Source organism: Spermophilus citellus (genome assembly GCF_964194105.1).
Source record: "Spermophilus citellus genome assembly, chromosome: 3".
Classification (NCBI taxonomy): domain Eukaryota; kingdom Metazoa; phylum Chordata; class Mammalia; order Rodentia; family Sciuridae; genus Spermophilus; species Spermophilus citellus.
In genome coordinates, this window is record NC_138184.1 from 19,698,790 (window position 1) to 19,717,682 (window position 18,893).

Sequence of the window (18,893 nt, forward strand, 5' to 3'; positions counted from 1 at the left end):
TTATAACATGGTTTATGAAATATTAACTGATAAGTGCACAGAGAATCAACTACAAAAGATGCAGTGAATGAATATTTTATATTTGCCTTCAGGGAACCTTCAGTCAAAAAGAAAAAAAAAGCATCTGATAAAGTCACTGTGGATTAATGAGGGACACAGCAAGGGTGGCACAGAGAGGCCAGCCATTTACTATGACAAGTAAAACTGGACGTACAGTAATACCCACTATTTCCCCTTCCTTTGAGAAAGAGAAATGAGTTGTAACTTCACCGCAAATTTCAGTTCCCAAATAACCTCTCCAACAAGTAAAAATGCACGGTTTTCCCAATCATGATCGAACTTCCTGAGAAAAGGAAGTAAAAAATTAGCACAACAGCATCATCTACATTGTATTTTAATTGTGACATCTACATTGTCACAATTAATAATCTCTACCTGTTACCTACAGTGGCTGTCAGTCACATGAAGCTATTTGCATATAAGTTGGATTAAAAGTTCAGTTCCAGTTCTTAAACTAGTACATTTCAAGTATTAGATGGCCGCTTGGGTCCAGATAGCTCTAGAATATTTGCAGTATAGCACAAAATTCTACCCCATCTACTCCTTCAAACAGCTATTTCCAGGGGAGGTTAACTCTTAAAAGGCATTGCTAATAATAAAGCAACAGAAAGAAACCAACTGACTTGCTTTAGCTCAAATGAAATGGATATCCAACTTGGATTATGCAGGCTCACCTGTCTTGGTAAGCCAGGGAACATGGCAGAAAGGTGGAAAGTGGAAATGTACTCAGGCTTGGGGTCCAAACATACCTTTGCCTCTTCCCAGAAAGAAGACCTTGGCCTATCACCTAACCCCTTCAGGTTCCTTGGCAGAAGGTGTAGAGTAGGGCCAGGACAGAACTGGGAATCACAGTCAGGAACCCAGCAGAGAACTAGCTCCTATTAAGTATCTGTCTTAAGTTACTATTGCCAGGGTCCCTTTAATGACCTTCAGTTTCCTCATACGTAAGCTACATGAGATAAAATTCACAACCACTGTCATCTTCCTCTTTGTCCAAATCCTCCACGTCACTACTTCCTTCTCCGTTTATTTGTGGTAAAGGGCCTGGTTTGGAGGTTGTTTTATTTTAATTTCCACCTGTCAGATTTTATTTTCTTATAAATGTAGTAATATAGAAAAATGAAACATAAAATCCAAGCCTCAATTATAGTTATTATCGACACAAAGTTACCATGACAAATTGTTACAAAACTTCCTAAATACCCTCCGCCTCTGTGCTCCTCTCCTATGGGCTGGTCAGAGGATCACACTTTGAGTAGCCCTGCTTCATGCTCCAATTTTCTTCTCACTTGCCACTCCCAGGTTGCTTGATTGGTAGGTTGGTTAACTGATTTGTTTTAACAGTTTCATAGAATCATTCTTTTTGTTTTTCATTCCTACTATTCTAGCCCATTATCATCTAGATCAGGGAGGAGAACATGGCAGAGATAAAAAACCCAGAGATGTGCCAAGGTTCTTCTTTGAGCATTCAGCAGTGTGCTGACTGGCTCATGCATGTGAGGGAACTAATCAAGGTCAGGGACAGGCATCTGAAGGATGAGCAAGAACAATGACTGATGTTTACTCACAAGACAGTGCCAATTGGCAGTGCCAATTCCCACCAGCGCCAGAAGTGAGGAACCCTGAGCCCTAACCTGAGCTCTGCTCTGAACTCACCTAACAAACCATAAAAGCAAGACTGGAAAGACCATTTCCAAACAACTTAACTGCATCCTGGAACAACACAGCTCAGAAGATTTAAAGAACACAAAATATCCGGGACTCAATTAAAAAAAAAAACTTTCAATGTCTGCCATCCAATCAAAGGTCACCAGGCAGAGAGAGAGGCAGGGAAAACATGACCATAGTGAAGAGAACAGACCTGGCACAGATATTACCATAAACAGAAAAGGGAAAATGATGGCTACTGTTACACTATTATTAATATATTCCACATGTCCAAATGTTAAATAGCACCCTGGAAGATATTTTTTAAACCCCAACTGAACTCTTAAGAGGTAAGAACTAAAATATCAGACTTGAAAAAAAATTGGATGAGTTAATGGCGAATTACACATAAGTAAGCTGTGGGACAATTTCAAGATGCTTAATATAGGGATCCCTGGAGTCCCTGAAGCAGAGGGGAAGAAGGGTGTAGCAGAAAACTTTGAAAAAAATAACATCAAAAAATTTTTCAGCTGGGTGCAGAGGCACACACCTGTAATCTCAGCAGCTTGGGAGACTGAGGGAGGAGGATCACAAGTTCAAAGCCAGCCTCAGCAACAGCAAGATGCTAAGCAACTCAGTGAGACCCTTTCTCTAAATAAAATACAAAAATGCGGCTGGGGATGGGGCTCAGTGGTTGAGTGCCCCTACTTGTTATTGGTTACACTGCTCTTAAGTAGTGGCAACAACCACACTACTTAAGTTCAATCCCCAGTACCAAAAAAAAAAAAAAAAAAAAAAGATGCCTATGTAAGTACAGCATACATTTATTTTTGTTTCCTTTTGATACTGAGTTACAAATTATTTTCTTCTCCCATGTTCATTTTTTATATCATTATATTGAATGTGTGATATTTAAAATGATAAATTCTACTGATAATTTCTTACTAATAAGTAAACTCTGATTAGAAAAGATTTGGGAATTAGATTCTTTATATGTGCAGTCCAACATCTACATGTGACCATTTAAAACAATTCATTTAAAATGAAATAAAATGAAGAATTCAATTCCTCAGTCATATTAGCCACATTTTAAATGCTCCAAAGCCACCTATGGCCAGGGGCTGCTGTCAGGGACAGTACAAGTCTAGAGTTGAGAGGCCAGAGGAAAAAAGTCCAGAGGAAAGCAGAGGGGCAGGTAAGCAGGACAGCCGCAGAGCCAGGGCAAGTTCCCAGCCTTGGTGTTGACCCCTGGGACGCACGCCCCACATGTCGGCAGTCCTCTCTCTCTCTCTCTGCAGGTAGAGCCAAGAATCTGCATGGCCACAGGCTCCTTATGGCCGTGACTGATTCACAGTAAAGGCTCAGAATGTGGGCATGGCAATCGAGGTGTAGGTCACACCCAAGTGACACTCTGAAGTACAGTTCAGATCCCGCAGGCTGTTCATGGGATATGCAGGAAGATGCTGATATTGTCCTGCTCTCTGGGACTTCATGACCTTTGATGGGGCCACAAAGTCTGGCCTGGCAAATCAAGTCTGGCCTCCATTCCAGTGCACCCTTGAGATGAACCCAAGGCACCTCTGAAAACCCACCGAGTCAGAGTCACTCCTCTGCACACTCCTGACCCACGCAGCCCTCTGCCCGGCTCCAGTCTATTTGAGTTGTTCCCTGACCTCTTCTCGCCCACTGACTTCCTTCAGTGTCTACCCACTCTTCCTTTCTCACATTCCTGATCTTCAGTTTCTCCCTTTGATCCAGCTGACTCACTCGGCTCCTACAGAAATGGGGAATGTGATGAGAAACACTGGGGCAATTGAATGGCTCAGAAATTCAGAATCAAAGGCCTTAAAAGAGAGAGATCTCCGATCAGAGCCCTCAGCTCATTCTCTCCTCTGGGGCATCCCAGAACTGATACCACCCACCCTATTCCAAGTCCCGGGCAATCTCCTGCCCTCAAAACCCGAGGGTAGATGAGTACCTCAGTCTTTATTGTCACACAGCCCTGAGGCAAACTGGAGAAGTCCAGGAGGAGCCCATGCCCAGCGCCAGGTTCCTTCCTCTGGCACGTGTTCTTTCTAAGCAAAGATCACTTTAGGAGAGTGGTCTTGAGTGAGGGCTTCAGATCTGTGTGGTCTTGGGTTCGAGTGCCAACCACACTACTTAAGAGCAGTGCAACCAACAACAAGCAGATTGACTCTCCAACCCACTAAATGCTTGACTGTAAAAGGAGGGTAAAAATAATGCTCATCTGACCGGATTGTGACAAGGACTCACTCAGCAAGCAGCTGTGGGTGGAGGGCTTATGTGGCCCTGGGCCCACAGCAAGCTGGAGAGTATAGACACATGTGTATAGACACATAATGATGACTGCTGCGGCAGGCAGCCGTGATCAGCTGGGTGAAGCTCAACCAAGTCAGAGGTGTGAGCATTTCCAGAGGCGAGGCTGCCGAGGTCACTTACAGAGTCAACGGAACAGGTGGAGGATTTCAGAGGTGGTATTGAGACTTGGTAAGAAAAACAAAATTGCTGACAAGAGCCTTCCTGTAATTCAGAGGTGAACTTACCTGGGGGTCATGGCGTGTATTCATTCACAAAAACCTCTGATCCAGGGGTAGGCTGAGTTCTACTGTCCTATTTACCTCAGCTAAAAACATGATGTTCTGTGAGCGTTCCACACAGCCGTTGCCCAACTCAGACAGACTTTCCCTGCAGTATGAGTAATGGATTCCAGGACTAGAGTCGGTCACCATCTTTAGGGGGCATGGCATTGGGTTTTCGGAAGGCAAGATAAGGAATGGCATGAATTCTCAGGTTGGTACGGCTGGCAGATCACAGCGCATCCCCTCGCCCAGGAATATAAACACAAGCCTCCTCCACTGAAATCAACCTGTTCTGGCCTTGCTTTGCATCCTAGCACTGTCCCCTGAGGGGACCTGGTCCAGCCCTCTGTGGCTCTCCTCTTCCTTGGAGCCTTGAGACCAGCTGCCTCCCAAACTCCTATCCCTAAGACCCGAACACCCCAAGTTCCATGGGCTCCTGGAGGGAGAGTATATGGGCTGAGGGCTCTGACATTTTCCAGTTCTTACAGCTGAAAACTTATAGCAACTGTGAATGCAACGTGGCCAACAGGTTTAACCTCGGCCCTGGGATGGAATTTGGTTGTTACAAAATGAACAAAATCTTATTTTGGGGGACCTATGACTGCCTGGGGTGAGAATGCAGGGCCTCTCCTTTCTCCCTAAGAGTCTGTTCTAGAAGGTGCCCAGGAGAACTCCACTTGACCCCTCAAGTCGGCACACTCTTCCTTCTCATTCCACCTCTCCAGAGCTAGACAGGCGCCAGCTTCTCCTCCAGACAGGCCACTCCACACACACACCTGCGTGGCCACTGGACCCCCCTCCAGGGTGTGCCCATGGCCTCTGGAGAGCAACCAGCCAGGAGCCAGGGCCACGTCAGGTGGGCGTGGCCTGAGTGGGGAGAAAGGAGACCTCAGCACACATTGCCATGGCAACCACACTCAAGGCCCAAAACCTAAGAAAGAAGAAAACTTTTGCAAACCACAGAGACACCCACACATTGCTCCCTGAGTGAGTATTCTGGAAAACAGAGCAGACAATTCAGGGAGGGGGTGGATGCACAAAGACACTCACTATGTGTGATTACATGAAAACCTGAAACAGGCTCAAGGCCATGACACCCTGTACAGCTCAGTGGACGACCATGTACTGATGACATATTACTATGAAATTAACGCTAAGTCAGAAAGGATACAATGTTTCTATACTATCATCACAACTCTAAAATAAAGTGTGGATACATTTGGACAAAAATGGGTAGAGAAAACTGAAGGCAAGGCTGCTCTTCTACAATGCTAACATGAGGGTTTCTGTCTTTAAATTTTCCTCTGTGGGCTGGGGTTGTGGCTCAGCGGTAGAGCATTTGCCTAGCATGTGTGAGGCACTGGGTTCATACCTCGGCACCACAATAAAAAATAAATTCATAAATAAAGGTGCTGTGTCTATCTTAAAAAATTTTTCCTTTGCGGTTTTCATGTGGTTTGCACAACTCAAAGTGAACTAAACACCTCCACCTCTCATCAGAGGATGGGAAAATGTACATATCTATCTGTTCAGTAAACCCACCTTGGTGCCCAGGAGAATCTGTACCTATCCGCCTATAGGCAAAGGCTTGCTGACTCCTGGCAGAACTCCACAGAGCCTTGCAGGCCCCAGGAAGACGCGAGCAGGAGCCTTCCACTAGCCTCTGTCTCGTGAGGGAGGGGGCTTTCTGCCCTCCATTCAGGACAGAGCTGCGGGCTCTGGGAGTACTTCACTACATCCTTCAATGTTTCTCAACATCCCATAACTTGAGCCATAGTCACCCAACCTCTCTGGTTTGTATCATTCCTTCAGTGTCTGGGACAAGGACCCAGGATACTGGCACCTTTGGCCTATTCTTTGTGTTGTGTATGTGTTTTGGTCCATTTTCTATTGCTATAACTGAAAAGCACAGACTGGTAGTTTATAAGAATACAGGTTTATTCAGCTCACAGTTCTGGAGGTCTGGGGGTGAAGGTCCATATCGGATGAGGTCCTTTTTGGTAATGAGGACTTGGCATAGTACCAGGCAGCACAGGGCATCTCTTGGTGAGATGGAACAAGCATGTGTCAGCTCAGGTCTCCTCCACTAATGCAGAGCCACTAATGCAATCATGGAATGTCACCCTCATTGACCTCATCTAATGCTGGTTGCATCCCAACAACACATGACTTCAGAGATTAAGTTTCAACGTGAGTTTTGGAGGGGACGAACACCCCAACCATAGCAGTACCTAAGTAATAAACTGTTTGAACCTCTAAGAGCCTTGCTATATCTTTACCAGTCAAACCAGTGAGATGTTGGCCTGGCTTTATAAATGTGTGTGAGCTTGACTGTATGTCAACATTATATTTTTTTTTGAGAGAGAGAGAATTTTAATATTTATTTTTTAGTTATCGGCGGACACAACATCTTTGTTTGTATGTGGTGCTGAGGATCGAACCCGGGCCGCACGCATGGCAGGCGAGCGCGCTACCGCTTGAGCCACATCCCCAGCCCTCAACATTATATTTTAAATGCGAATCAATAAAATCTAAGAAATGTGTGTGCAGACCTACAGATATACACATATAGCCATAATCTAGCTTTAAATACCATAAAGAGAGGCTCAACAACAGTTTGCCTACCGTGCATGAGGCCCTGGGTTCAATTCCCAGCACTATAGGAAAAATAAAAAATTTAAGGATAAATACCATGTATGTAGTAGAGTTTTTCTTAGTACGGAGCATTGTTTGGTTTCTTTGTGAGGTGTGGCCAAGGAATTAATCAAGGGCTTCATTTTGCTAAGGATACACTCTACCACTAAGCTACACCTCCAGACCTATATGAGGTCTTAAGCTAGATTATTTTCTAGTTTAAAATGAGAAACAAAATGGAAAAATAGAAAATGTATAGGGGGCTAGGGATGTAGCTCAGTGGTAGAGCAGTTGCCCAGTATGCACAAGGTCCTGGGTTTGATCCCCAGCACCCAAAAAAACAAACCAAAAAAGCACATACACGTATATTCTGAAATACACTAATCAGGCTCTATTATCAGAACATGAAAAAGAACAAAGAAAACATCTTATTTTGCGTGAGTCAGAGAAATGGGAACATATAAGTCAAACCTAGAGGCAGGAGCCCTGGTTGCTGGTGCTAGTTCAGCTGCCAGGTTTTGGACCTTGAAAACATCTCTTTTTTTCTTTGAACTGAGAATTGAACCCAGGAGTGCTTTACCCCTGAGCCACACCTCGGGTCATTTTTGAGACAGGATCTTGCTAAATTGCTGAGGCTGGCCTTGAACTTGTGAGGCTGGGCCTTGAACTTCATGAGTGGCTGGGATTACAGGCATGCACCACCATTCCTGGCTCTTTGAAAACGTCTCTCCACTCTCTGCCCCCATTTTCTCTTCTAAGAAAAGGGTAAACTGGACCCTCCCTGGCCCCTCAGTGTGCCGTCTCCATGGTGCTGAAGCTCACTGAGACACACTCGAGGACCTGCAGAGCTGGAACACAGCACCGGGCGCCTCCTCCCCCTGCTGAAAGCCAAGTTAAAGGGCAGCAATAAGTCAACTGAACAAAGATAAATGACTTCTAGTGCCCAAAAGAAGCTGCTTCGACACATGCCTGGCTCTCCAATATGCCAACTGCTCCGCACAATGGAGAGACGCGGGTGACAGAAGGAGTGTCTGCCCCATGGCACACAGCACCCTGCTGAGCTTGCACCTAAGCACAGCTCCTTCAACAGCTCTGTTCTAGGGCTGGTGTGCTGGCACCAGAGCATGACGTCACGAACAAGCAAGGAAAATGTGCCAGATTCAGAAGCCAAGGTTCCTTCCTGCAAGAAGAGGTACCTGAGTGGGGTCTTCAGGCTGGACAGATTTTAAATGCACAAAATGAGTGAGAAGAAGAGACTGCAGGGAACAATGTGGCCACAGGTGTGGAAATGGGAAAGAGAAATCCAGTTTGACTGTGATAGGAAGCAGGAAGTGAGGGGACAGGGACTAGACTACCAACATATCAAGAAAACCCACATCAGCTCTGTCATTAAGTATCTGTGCTGGCCACAACTGGAAACAATGTAGACCTATTCTATGAAGGAATAGAGCGCTATTCCAGCAGCCACAGGTGGAACCAGCTGATTCACCTACAATGGTGTCCCCTTAAAATCTCTTTGTTGAAAGCCCAACCTCCAACACAGTGGGTTCAGAGGTAGGGCCTTTGGAAGGTAAAGCCCTCATGAATGGATCTTGTGCCCTTCTGAGAGGCCCCAGAAAGCTCAGTCCCCCTTTTATAAGCACCCAGAGATGACCATCTAGGAACCAGAAAGAGACATCCTTCCCAGACACCAAATCAGCTGGCACCTCAATAATGAACTTCCCCGCCTCTATTACCATGATAAATCAATGTCTGTTTGTAAGTCACTCAGTCCAAGGTGCTGTGACGTTACAGCAGCCCAGAACACCGAGACACTCATCCATAGGCTTTTCTCCCCAAAGGCTTCCCTAGTTCAAATAGTAACTGCTTAAGGTGAAAAACAATCTCTGATTCATATTTATTTTCTTTCTTTTGGTAAACAGAGCAAATATTAATAAATACCTGTGGAAATCAAAGGTCAAAGATAATTTGGGGGGAAGATACAAGGGATTAAACCCAGAGGCGCTTAACCACCAAGTCACATCCTCAGCCCTTTTTGAGACAGGGTCTTGCTAAGTTGCTTAGAGCCTTGCTAATTTGCTGAGGCTGGCCTTGAACCTGCAATTCTTCTGTCTCACCTCCTGAGCTGCTGGGATTATAGGCATGCACCACGGCACCTGGCCAGAGATAATTTTTAAAGGACTATCTGATTGCAACTCCCATTCAGATAAATCACAAACACAAGTCAAAGATTTTTACTGAACTCATGTCAACTCACATGGCCAACTGGGAGAATGAAAAAAGAGCCACATGTACAGGCCATCGGAAGGCAGAAATCAATTTGCCTATTAGATGTAAAACTGGTCAAGCTCCACAAAGCAACCATGATCAACTGCATCACCACCACACACAGTCTGCACTGCTGTGAACGAGCCGTGTGCATCACCACCAGCAGACCCCTGGTGACAGTGTCACAGAGCTCAAAGACCAAGACAATCGAAGACCACACAACTCCTAGGTGTTTCCACTGAGGACACACAGACTTCCAGGTCAAAATCTCTTCCAGCTTTTCCCTACAAAGTGAACAATGACCAACACGTGAACTGAACTTTAAGGCATGTGTTTTGGGGGAACTGGAGTGAGGACTCAAGTGCAAGGAGAGAACTCAAGCTTCTGCCTGGACCTTCAGGGCTCAGCAGGTCGGGAGTCAGGTCCATACACTGGGCAGCTCTGCCCTGGGAATCGGGTCATGCCACAAGCCAGCCACAAGCAGGTTCCTCCCTTCCCTTGCCAGGAGGTTTGGAAATGAGGTGCCAGGCACTAAATCAGTGCACTCAGTCCAAACCACCCACGGGAGGCACCTGAGGAGCTTTGAAAAACTATCCTTGACCCCCTCTAGGAGTTCCACCCCTTCTGATTCTGCTGGTCCCGGTGGAGCTCACTGGTTTCTCAATCTCCCAGGTAATTCTAATGAGCTGCCACGATGGAGCTTCACCAGCCAGACAGTAACAAAGACCCCTTCATCCTTGACATTCTGTGTAATGATTCCTTTTCACCGAGAGCGATAATCTCGGTATAGAACTGGAAAACATCAGTAGGACATTTTCCAAAAATGCTCCTCAAAAATTAATCTTTGGTAGAAATCAGAAAATAAGCACAATTCATGCTTTGGTCAGACTTGGCACCCATCCTGCATGATGGACTCTATTTCACTGGGGCAGCTGCCATTAAAGGACCCAAAGGATCCATCTCCTGATTTCCCACTGTAATCTTAATGTACGCCCTGAAGTATGCAAAAAGATACCTGGTCAAGCTCCACAAAGCAACCATGATCAACTGCACCACCACTACACACAGTCTGCACTGCTCTGAAAGAGCCATGTGCATCACCACCAGCAGTCCCCTAGTGACAGTGCTAACGAGCATCCAGTACACAGGCATGCATGCACACACACAATGACATAAACACAAACACATACACACACCTCACATTCATACAGCAGCTTCTAAGTCAAAGATAGGAGTCAAAGAGTTATAAAGTGGCCTGCCTCACATAGAGTTAAGTGACGGATGAACAACCTTCTAGTTGAGTGGTCCATACAGCGGGGGAGATAACTGACAACAGGGTAGACTTCGGGAACCCCAACATTCCCCTCCCTTCATTCTTCTGAGGCCTCTCCCCGTTGTCAGGGATCCATGCAACTTGTCGCTAAAGTCACAGGCAACCTTGAGTACCTTCTGATGCATCACCTTATGCTGAACACCCTCGTGCTGGTGGTAAGAATCTAGCTTAAAGGACACTTCTGGCTAGAGATGTGGCTCAGTAGTGGAGTGCTTGCATAGCACGCATGAGGCCCATGCTCTTCCCTCTCCCCCCCTCCTCGGTCTTCTCAATCTTCTTCTTCCACCACACAACCCACACTTACTGCAAGCCGCACAGGTGAAGCAGGCGTCATGGTAGAGGTTCCCCATAGCCTGGCAGGCCTGGCCAGCCCCAAATACTCCTTTGCTGCATTTCACACAGGCTCCTGCAAGGCAAGAACACACCAGTGAGTCAGAAAGGGAACAGGCGAAAACCAAGTCATAAAACAGCCAATGAGTAAAGCGAGATGCCACCCCTCCCCCAGCAATCAGCCCGTCACTAGAAATGTATTTCCATCACCCTCTCACCCTTCTAAGGTCAGTCCTTTCAACTGCAGAAAACCACCACCAGGCTGGACTTCAGGCCTCACACTGTCCTCCACACTGTCATGTTCATGTTCAGAATTCCTCGCTGGGTCAACCCACAACCTTGCCCAGAACTTTCAAAGGTTCCCATATTTATATAACTGCCCCTTTCCACCCCTCCAAAGGATGATCAGGAGCAGCCTGAGACTGCCTGCAGAAAAGGAGATGTGAGATACACCTCATGAGTCGGTGTAGCCCTGCGGGCCCAGATAGGAGGGAACTCGGCCTGTCAGGGTTTAACCCAACACCCTCCCCCCCCACCCCCGTTGCTCATAAAGCAAACAGCATAATGAATAGCACCTTCAAGTGGACATTGTGACAACCTCCCAAGACTTCTTGCTACTTTATCACTTCCTCCTCTCTCGGTACCCTGTCCACCAACGCTCTCTTCCAGTTCCCCTTTCTCTGAGCCCAGGACCTGCTCCCTCCGGTTCTCTGTGCTGGAGCTTCATCCCTGGGGCTGCTGGCATCCTTTCGCACCACTCTGACCACTGAGCACAGATACAAAGCAAGGAAGGAAGCCACTTGTGTCCAAACCATCGGTCACAGAGTGAGGACAATCCCATACAAAGTCACGTCAGTAGGAAAATATTTCATCTATGTTGCGTGTAGTAATGGATAGAAAAATCCTTTGTAGATAGAAAAGATAGGGAAAAAAAAAAAAAAACAAGAAATGCAAGTGTCACATTCTAGGAAAGAAGGTACTTACTGAGGGCTAGAGCCTGGACTGGGAGTTTTTAATCTCTGAGTTTTCAATTCATGTCACACACACAGGGCCCCTCACATAATGAGGGAGCACCTTCCTCCACCCTCTAACACACAGCATGTTCGGGGGCTCAAACCCAAGGCCCCCCTGCCCTGGATCTCCTCCTGCCACCTGGCCTGCCCTCCATTCTGCCTTGCTTCCCCACACACGCCGTGTGCCTAGGACCTCAACAGTAAGGCTTCTCCCATGAGGATGCGTGGCTCACAGTCCCTCTGCCCTCCTGCCAAGGACACTGCTGAGTGCCTTCCAACTGCCCCTCTAGTCGGGACAGCATCAATCCACCCACAAACACTCCTCCATCTCTTGTGGCCCGGCTCTCTGCAAACACTATCAATAGGATGAGACTGCACTTGAGCTCGATTTGGGGAAACTGGCCTCGGCCATGGCTGACAGGTGGGTTGCCCATCCTCACCTGAATCCTGCACTGAGCCTAAGTGGCCCAGGCTGAGAAAAGGCTGGGGTTCCACAAGAAGAAAAAAAGCAAGCCACTAGCTTCCCTCTGCTTTCCCAGGGCCTTTAGGCTATCGGATTTATAGACATGCTCAGCAGAGGGGAGTAAGAAAGCGCCATCACCTATTACTGGAATAATCCAGACTCAAAAGCCAGGAGGAAAGTGAGGGGAATAAGGGAATGAACTTTTAGGGGGAAGCCGGGGTGGTGCACATCTGTAACCCCAGCAGTTTGGAGATTGGGGCTGGAGGATCTCAAGTTCAAGCCCCAACTAGGCAACTTAGTGAGACTTGGTCTCAAAAAAATAATAAAAAGAAGGGCTGGGTGGGGTGGAGGTAGCTCCACTGGGTTTGATCCCTGGAACCACCAAAAACAGAAAAAAGAAAAAAAAAAACACCCCTTCAAGAGGAGTGAGGAAGAGGACATTTTCCCCTGCAATTTGACTTTCTGCCCTAGAATCCATTCTCTAAACTACAGCTAGAGTGATCTTTTTTAAAAAACAGCTTTAATGAGGTTTAAGTGTCACACAATAAACTGCACACATTTAAAGGATGAGATCTGATAAGTTTTGACATTTGCAAGCACCTGTGAAATCACCACCCTACAATGAGGATAGTAAACACACCCAGCACCAAGTCCACAGCTCTGTGGGCCTTTTGCAAGCCCAAGCTCCTTCCTCTCCTGTCCCCGGGCAACCGCTGCTCCCCTCTGTCATTACAGATTACTTTGTGTTGTCGAGAATTCCTGTAAGTGGAATCTGGAACATGTACTCCTCTTCATCTGGTTTCTTTCGCTTGGCATAATTATTTTGAGATATATCCAAGTTCTTTTGTGTATCAATAGTTTATTCCTTCTTATTGCCACACAGTATTGAATTACAAGGACACAGCACATTTCGTTTATCCATTCACATGTTGATGCGCACACAAGATGCTTCTAGTTTGGGGCTATTACAAATAAAGCCGCTATCAATATCTGCATTCAAATGTTTGCATGGACATTGTTATGGTTTGGATGTGAGGTGTCCCCCAAAAGCTCACATGTGAGACAATGGAAGAAAGTTCAGAGGAAAAATAATTGGGTTGTGAGAATCTTAACCCAATCAGTGAATTAATCCCCTGATTGGGATAACTGAGAGGTAACCGAAGGCTGGTAGGGTGTGGCTGGAGGAGGTGGGCATTAGAGGCGTGGCTTTGGGGAATATATTTGTATCTGGCAAGTGGTGTCTTTCTGATTCCTGTTCATCATGTGAGCTGCTTCCCTCTGCCACACTCTTCCACCATGATGTCCTGCCTTCCCTCGAGCCCAGAAGAATAGAACCAGCCTTCTATGGACTAACATGTCTGAAACCATGAGCCCTCACATAAACTTTCCTTCTCTACTATTGTGCTAGTCAGGTCTTTTAGTCACAGCAGTAAAAAAGCTGATTAAAGCAGACAGATTATTTCCTTTTCTCTAGAGCTAAGAATGGCCGGGTCTTATGGCTGGTATATAGCTAACTTCCTAAGAAACTACCCAACTGTTTTCTGAAAAGGTTCAACCATTTTACATTCCCACTGGCAGTTTATTAGCGTTGCAATTTCTCCACATCCTTCCAACTCCTGGTGTAGACAGTTTTTAATCTATTATAATAGGTACATAGTGGGTTCTCAGTGAGGTTTTAATTGGCATTTCTCTAGTAACTGCTGTGCATGAGCATCTTCAAGTGCTTATTTGCCATCGTCTTCCTATTCTCTGTGTGTATGCACATGCCCGTGTGTAGTACTGGGGATTGAACCAGAGGTCCTCTACTACTGAGCCATAACCACAGCCCTTTTCCACACAGGGTCTCACCAAATGCTGAAGCTGGCCTTGAACTTGTTCTCCTCCTGCCTCAGCCTTGCCCTCCTATATCTTTAGTGAAGTATCCATTCAAATCTTTTGCCAAGCATAGTGGCGCACACCTGTAACCCCAGCAACTTGGGAGGCTGAGGCGGGAGGATCACAAATTGAAGCCAGCCCAGGCTACTTATAAAATAAAAAGGGCTTGAGATGCAGCTCAGGGGAAAAGCACCACTGGGTTTGATCCCCAGTACCAAACACACACACACACACACACACACACACACACACACACCAAAAAAAATCCTTTGCGCCTTTTGTTCTTGTTGTTGAGCTATGAGCATTCCTTATATATTCTGGATATAAGTGCTTTAATGGCTATTGCTACAAACTCCTACAAACTCCACCTTAGTCTTCCTAGACTCTCAGCTCCATTTCTACCAGGGGGATCTGCCAGCTCTGCCTCCCCTCTCCTAGTGCCAAAGCCTGGAAGTCCCCTCAAGGTGACGGCAGGGCCTCAGCTCTGGGGAGTTCCTGTCCTTCCTTCCCTGATGTTGTGTCTTGACACTCTATTTTATCCTTGTGCCTGAATTTTATTTGTTCTTTCTACTTGGAGTTGCTTTGGGCTAGGGGTTAACCCAGTCCCCATCCTTTCATCTGTGGAGTGTGCATTTATTAAACATCCTACATGCCAAACACTGTGCTAGACAACACAGCTTCTTCATTGAACAACAGTCCTGCCGTGGATAAATCATCACTTTGCAGATGAAGAAAACGAAGTTCAAAGATGAAGCAGAAAGCCCAAGGTCAGGCTCACTCTTCATCCGTGACCTTTCCAGTCCCCCTTAACACTTATAAGGGCTAAGAGAGTTAAGAGGAAGGAAGGCCAAACACACTCTGCTCATCCTCAAACTTAGTGTCCTCAGATTCTGGGGCACCAACAAATCCACAGGCCAGCTCGCCAGCAGGAGCAGAGCCCCTTCTTGGGTGCAGCTTTGAGATGAAGGTAGCCCACCCTTCTCCCCACAGAGAGATGGCTCTTGGGGTCCTGGGCACAGAGGGGCCCCAGAAGAAAAGGTTTGTGTTTGCAAGGCCTCTGCTTCCTGGGACCACCTGAGGAGCTGGGGAACTGGGTGGGGTTGTGATAGACCATTACTAAATCAACAGATGCGGTGGGGACTTTTTGTAATATGACATTTAGCATTTTGGTTTCTTCCCTTTCTGCATTTTTTAAATTGAATTTACTTTTTAGAGCAGATAATAGTAAAACTGAGCACAAAGTATAGATTTTCCATATTCTCCCTGCCCTGATACACGCACAGCCTCCCCTGTCACCAACACCCCCAACTCCAAAGTAGAGCCTCTGTTAACAACTATGAGCTCACACGGGTACGTCACTATCACTTGGAGTTCACAGTTTACGCTGGGAGGGGCTCTCGGTGTCCTGTGTTCTATGGACTCAGATAAATACGTAATGTAATGACATGTATCCATCATTATAGCATCATATATAGAGTAGTTCACTAAAATATCTTCTGTGCTCTGCCAATCATCCCTCCCTTTCCCGTAACCCCTGGCAATCAATAACCTTGGCACTGTCTCCACAATTTTGCCATTTTTAGAAGGTTGGGATCTACAGTGCATAGCCTTTTCAGATTGGCTTCTTTGGCTTACTAACTGCACTTGATGTTCCTCTCTGCCTTTTCATGGCTTGGTAGGTCATTTTTTTTAAGGCTGAATGATATACCACCGTCTGGATGGACCCATTTCTTTATCCATTTGCCTACTGGAGGGCAACTTGGTTGCTTCTAAGTTTGGGCAATTATGAATAAGGTTGCTATAAACATGGATATGCATGTTTCTGTGTGAACGTAGGTTTTCAGCCCATTTGACCAAATGCCAAGGGGCGTGATTGTTGTTGGATCATATGGTAAAAATATGTTTAGTTTTATAAGAAGCTGCTGAACAGTCATCTGAAGCAGCTGTACAGAATTCTTTCCCACAGAAAGGACGAGGACTAGGGACAGCTTCCTTTTGTACAAGATTTTTTTACAGGAGTCAAAGAGCCACCAACGACTGTTCAAGTACTGCACTACCTGCCTTTTGTAGCTCCTGGTTTTCTGCAGGGAGGGCTAGTGGTATCTGTCCCCTTCTCACCTATCAAAAACAAAACAAAGCAAAACCAAAACCTTGCTAAGAGGGCTGGGTTTGTAGCCCAGTGGTAGAACGCTTGCCTAGCATGCATGAGGCACCGGGTTTGATTCTCAGCACCGCATACAAATAACTAAAATAAAATCTATTCAAAACTAAAAAATATTTTTAAAAAAAACTTGCTAAGGGCAGGGGTTTGGTCGTATATTTTAGTGTCCCGATAAAGAAAAGCAAGTGTCCCACACACAGTAGATGCCAGGTAAGCACCAAATGTATTCAAAAGCCAGACACAGTGGCACACCCCTGTAATCTCAGCTACTCAGGAGGCTGAAGCAGGAGGATAGCATGTGCAAGGCCATGGTCAACTCAGCAAAGCCCCATCTCAAAATTAAAAGGGTTGGGACATAACTCAGTAATAGAATGCTCCTGGTTTCAACCTCCAGTACTGATGGGAAAAAATTGAAAAAATTGCCAAGAGTCAGGGGCTGGGGGGGGGGTGGATGCTCGAGGTTGAGGGAAGAGCCACATGGCTAGGAAAGCCGGAGATATGTGCACAACTCTGGGGCAGTTGATATGACGGCAATGACCCTGAGACACTGGAGGTAAAGGGAAGAAGTTCTATCTAATGTCGGGGTGAAAAGGAGGGGACAGAAAAGACACAGCATGCCATGGAGAGCAGGCAGGACTTACAAGGGGCTGCAAGGTTTTTCAGGGCCAAAGCTTCCCCTCCCTCTAGGGCTCCAAGATAGTCAATAATGAGGATGCCCAGATCTGCTGTGGCCACTCCCAAGCAGAACCTCCCAGAAGGCAGGGATCCTAGTCACTCTCAGTTTGCCCCTTCCCTGTTGACTGAGGCCACTGGGTGGGCCAGGACCCCAGGCAATTGTTCAGAGTTTTTTATAGTCTTCCACTTGACAGAAAAGAAAAACTGGGTATCTATTACAAAAAAATACCAACACCATCACTTATTATAATGTAATGACCTTTAAGGGGTCAAAGCAATGCAACAGGCCTTCTGCTAAGGACTTTCTACTCACCACAAGTAAACAAAAAGTTCTCCCATGAAGGACATTTGACTTTTTATCACTACTGTGGCCAGACTGTTGACATCATTATTTTGGTTCTATACCAATGGCATTGGTGACCTGTAAAACAGACAGCCTCTCTGTGCACAGAAGTGGTTTTCAAACTGTTTTAATGGATAAAAACTTTTCTCAAAAAAAAAAAAAAAAAAAAAAAGTAGTGGAATTTCAAAATGTATAACAGACGGAAGGGAAGCAACTTGGTCTAGGATGGGACAGAGCCCGCTCTGCCTCCTGGAACAGCTGGGCCCTGCAGCAATTCCAGGGAGATGAACTGAGAACAAGTACCACAGCATAATGGATCAAAATGCACTGGCCTGGGCGGTGTTCCCCATGAAACAAGCTACCCCAAACTGGTACTGAAAGCACAAACCACACACCCAAAGCCAAAAAAAACTAATTTGCTGTCTGACCAGCAGAGCAGCCTTCACATTTAGCCAGAGCACATTTCCTGTTTCCCTCCTGCCCGCAGCCAGCCCGAGGACCCTGGAGGCCAGAGGCCCTCCTTCAACTGAATCCACAGCCAACCTGGATGGTGACCTGGTCAGCATCTCTTGTCATGATGAAAAGGTTTTAAATAAAAAGGCACCATAGTGCCAGCCATTGAGAGTGGTTCTTCGTACCCTGGCACCTCTCAGTGAGGAAGGTGCTCCCCAACACTGGACATCACGTGGGATCATGTAGCCATGAACCACCCCCTGTGTTCAGACAAGGTTCGGGGGCAGAAACTCGAAGATGGCAGATCTGCCTGGAGCTTCTCTGCAAGGCTATTTGGGGCACAAGTTGTACAAGGCTCTTTCTCAGTCAAAGGCTGTAGTCTTGCACCCCGACAGCTCTGGACATCAGCAGTTTGGCAAGAGGGGCCAAGCCCTTGGGGCAAGGCTGAACCAATGACCCCAGTAAAAAGTGGGCACTGGTGCACACCTGTAATTCCACTGATTCAGGAGGCTGAGGCAGGAGAATTGCAAGCTCACGATCAGGCTGGGCAACTTACCAAAATAACAAGGGCTGGAGCTACAGCTCGGTCATAGAGTACCCCTGGGTTCAACACCATCCCCCATCCAAAAAAGAATGAAACAGAGAGTCCTCCCCAGGCACCCCGTAAGTTCACAACACATCCCCAGAGACAGCTAGTGCTAAGCCTCTGATGCACTGAGCAGATGGCTACTTCTGAAGTCTGCTATGCAGAGTGGAGGTGGGGTCGCCCAACATGACCTCCAGGTGGAGCTCCTGGACAGGGTGAGCTCCCCAGCTGATCCTAATGTGGGAACACAGTTGAGAACCTTAGACCCAGATAAAACAACACATGGCACTGCATCCCCTGGCACCCTGGGATCTCCTGCCTCTGCTTCTCTCCACATGCTCCACAGTTCCCCAGTCAAATGCACGAGGCTATCACCAAGCCACAAAGGAAGTACCTAAGAGCCATTCTGGGCTACAGAGAGGCATTGCACCAGCCTACTTTCTTCATTCAGA

General features: G+C 46.5%; 1 protein-coding gene across 4 annotated transcripts in view; it reads right to left on the bottom strand.

Annotated features, from left to right (window-relative positions):
• Positions 1-18,893, bottom strand: part of LIMD1 (LIM domain containing 1) — a 59,475-nt gene that overhangs the window by 17,509 nt on the left and 23,073 nt on the right. For all 4 annotated transcript variants that reach the window (XM_081282824.1, XM_081282822.1, XM_081282823.1 and 1 more), the window contains one exon: positions 10,847-10,948. In XM_081282824.1, the coding sequence (XP_081138950.1) occupies positions 10,847-10,948 (102 nt within the window). The remainder of the gene's footprint in view (positions 1-10,846; positions 10,949-18,893) is intronic.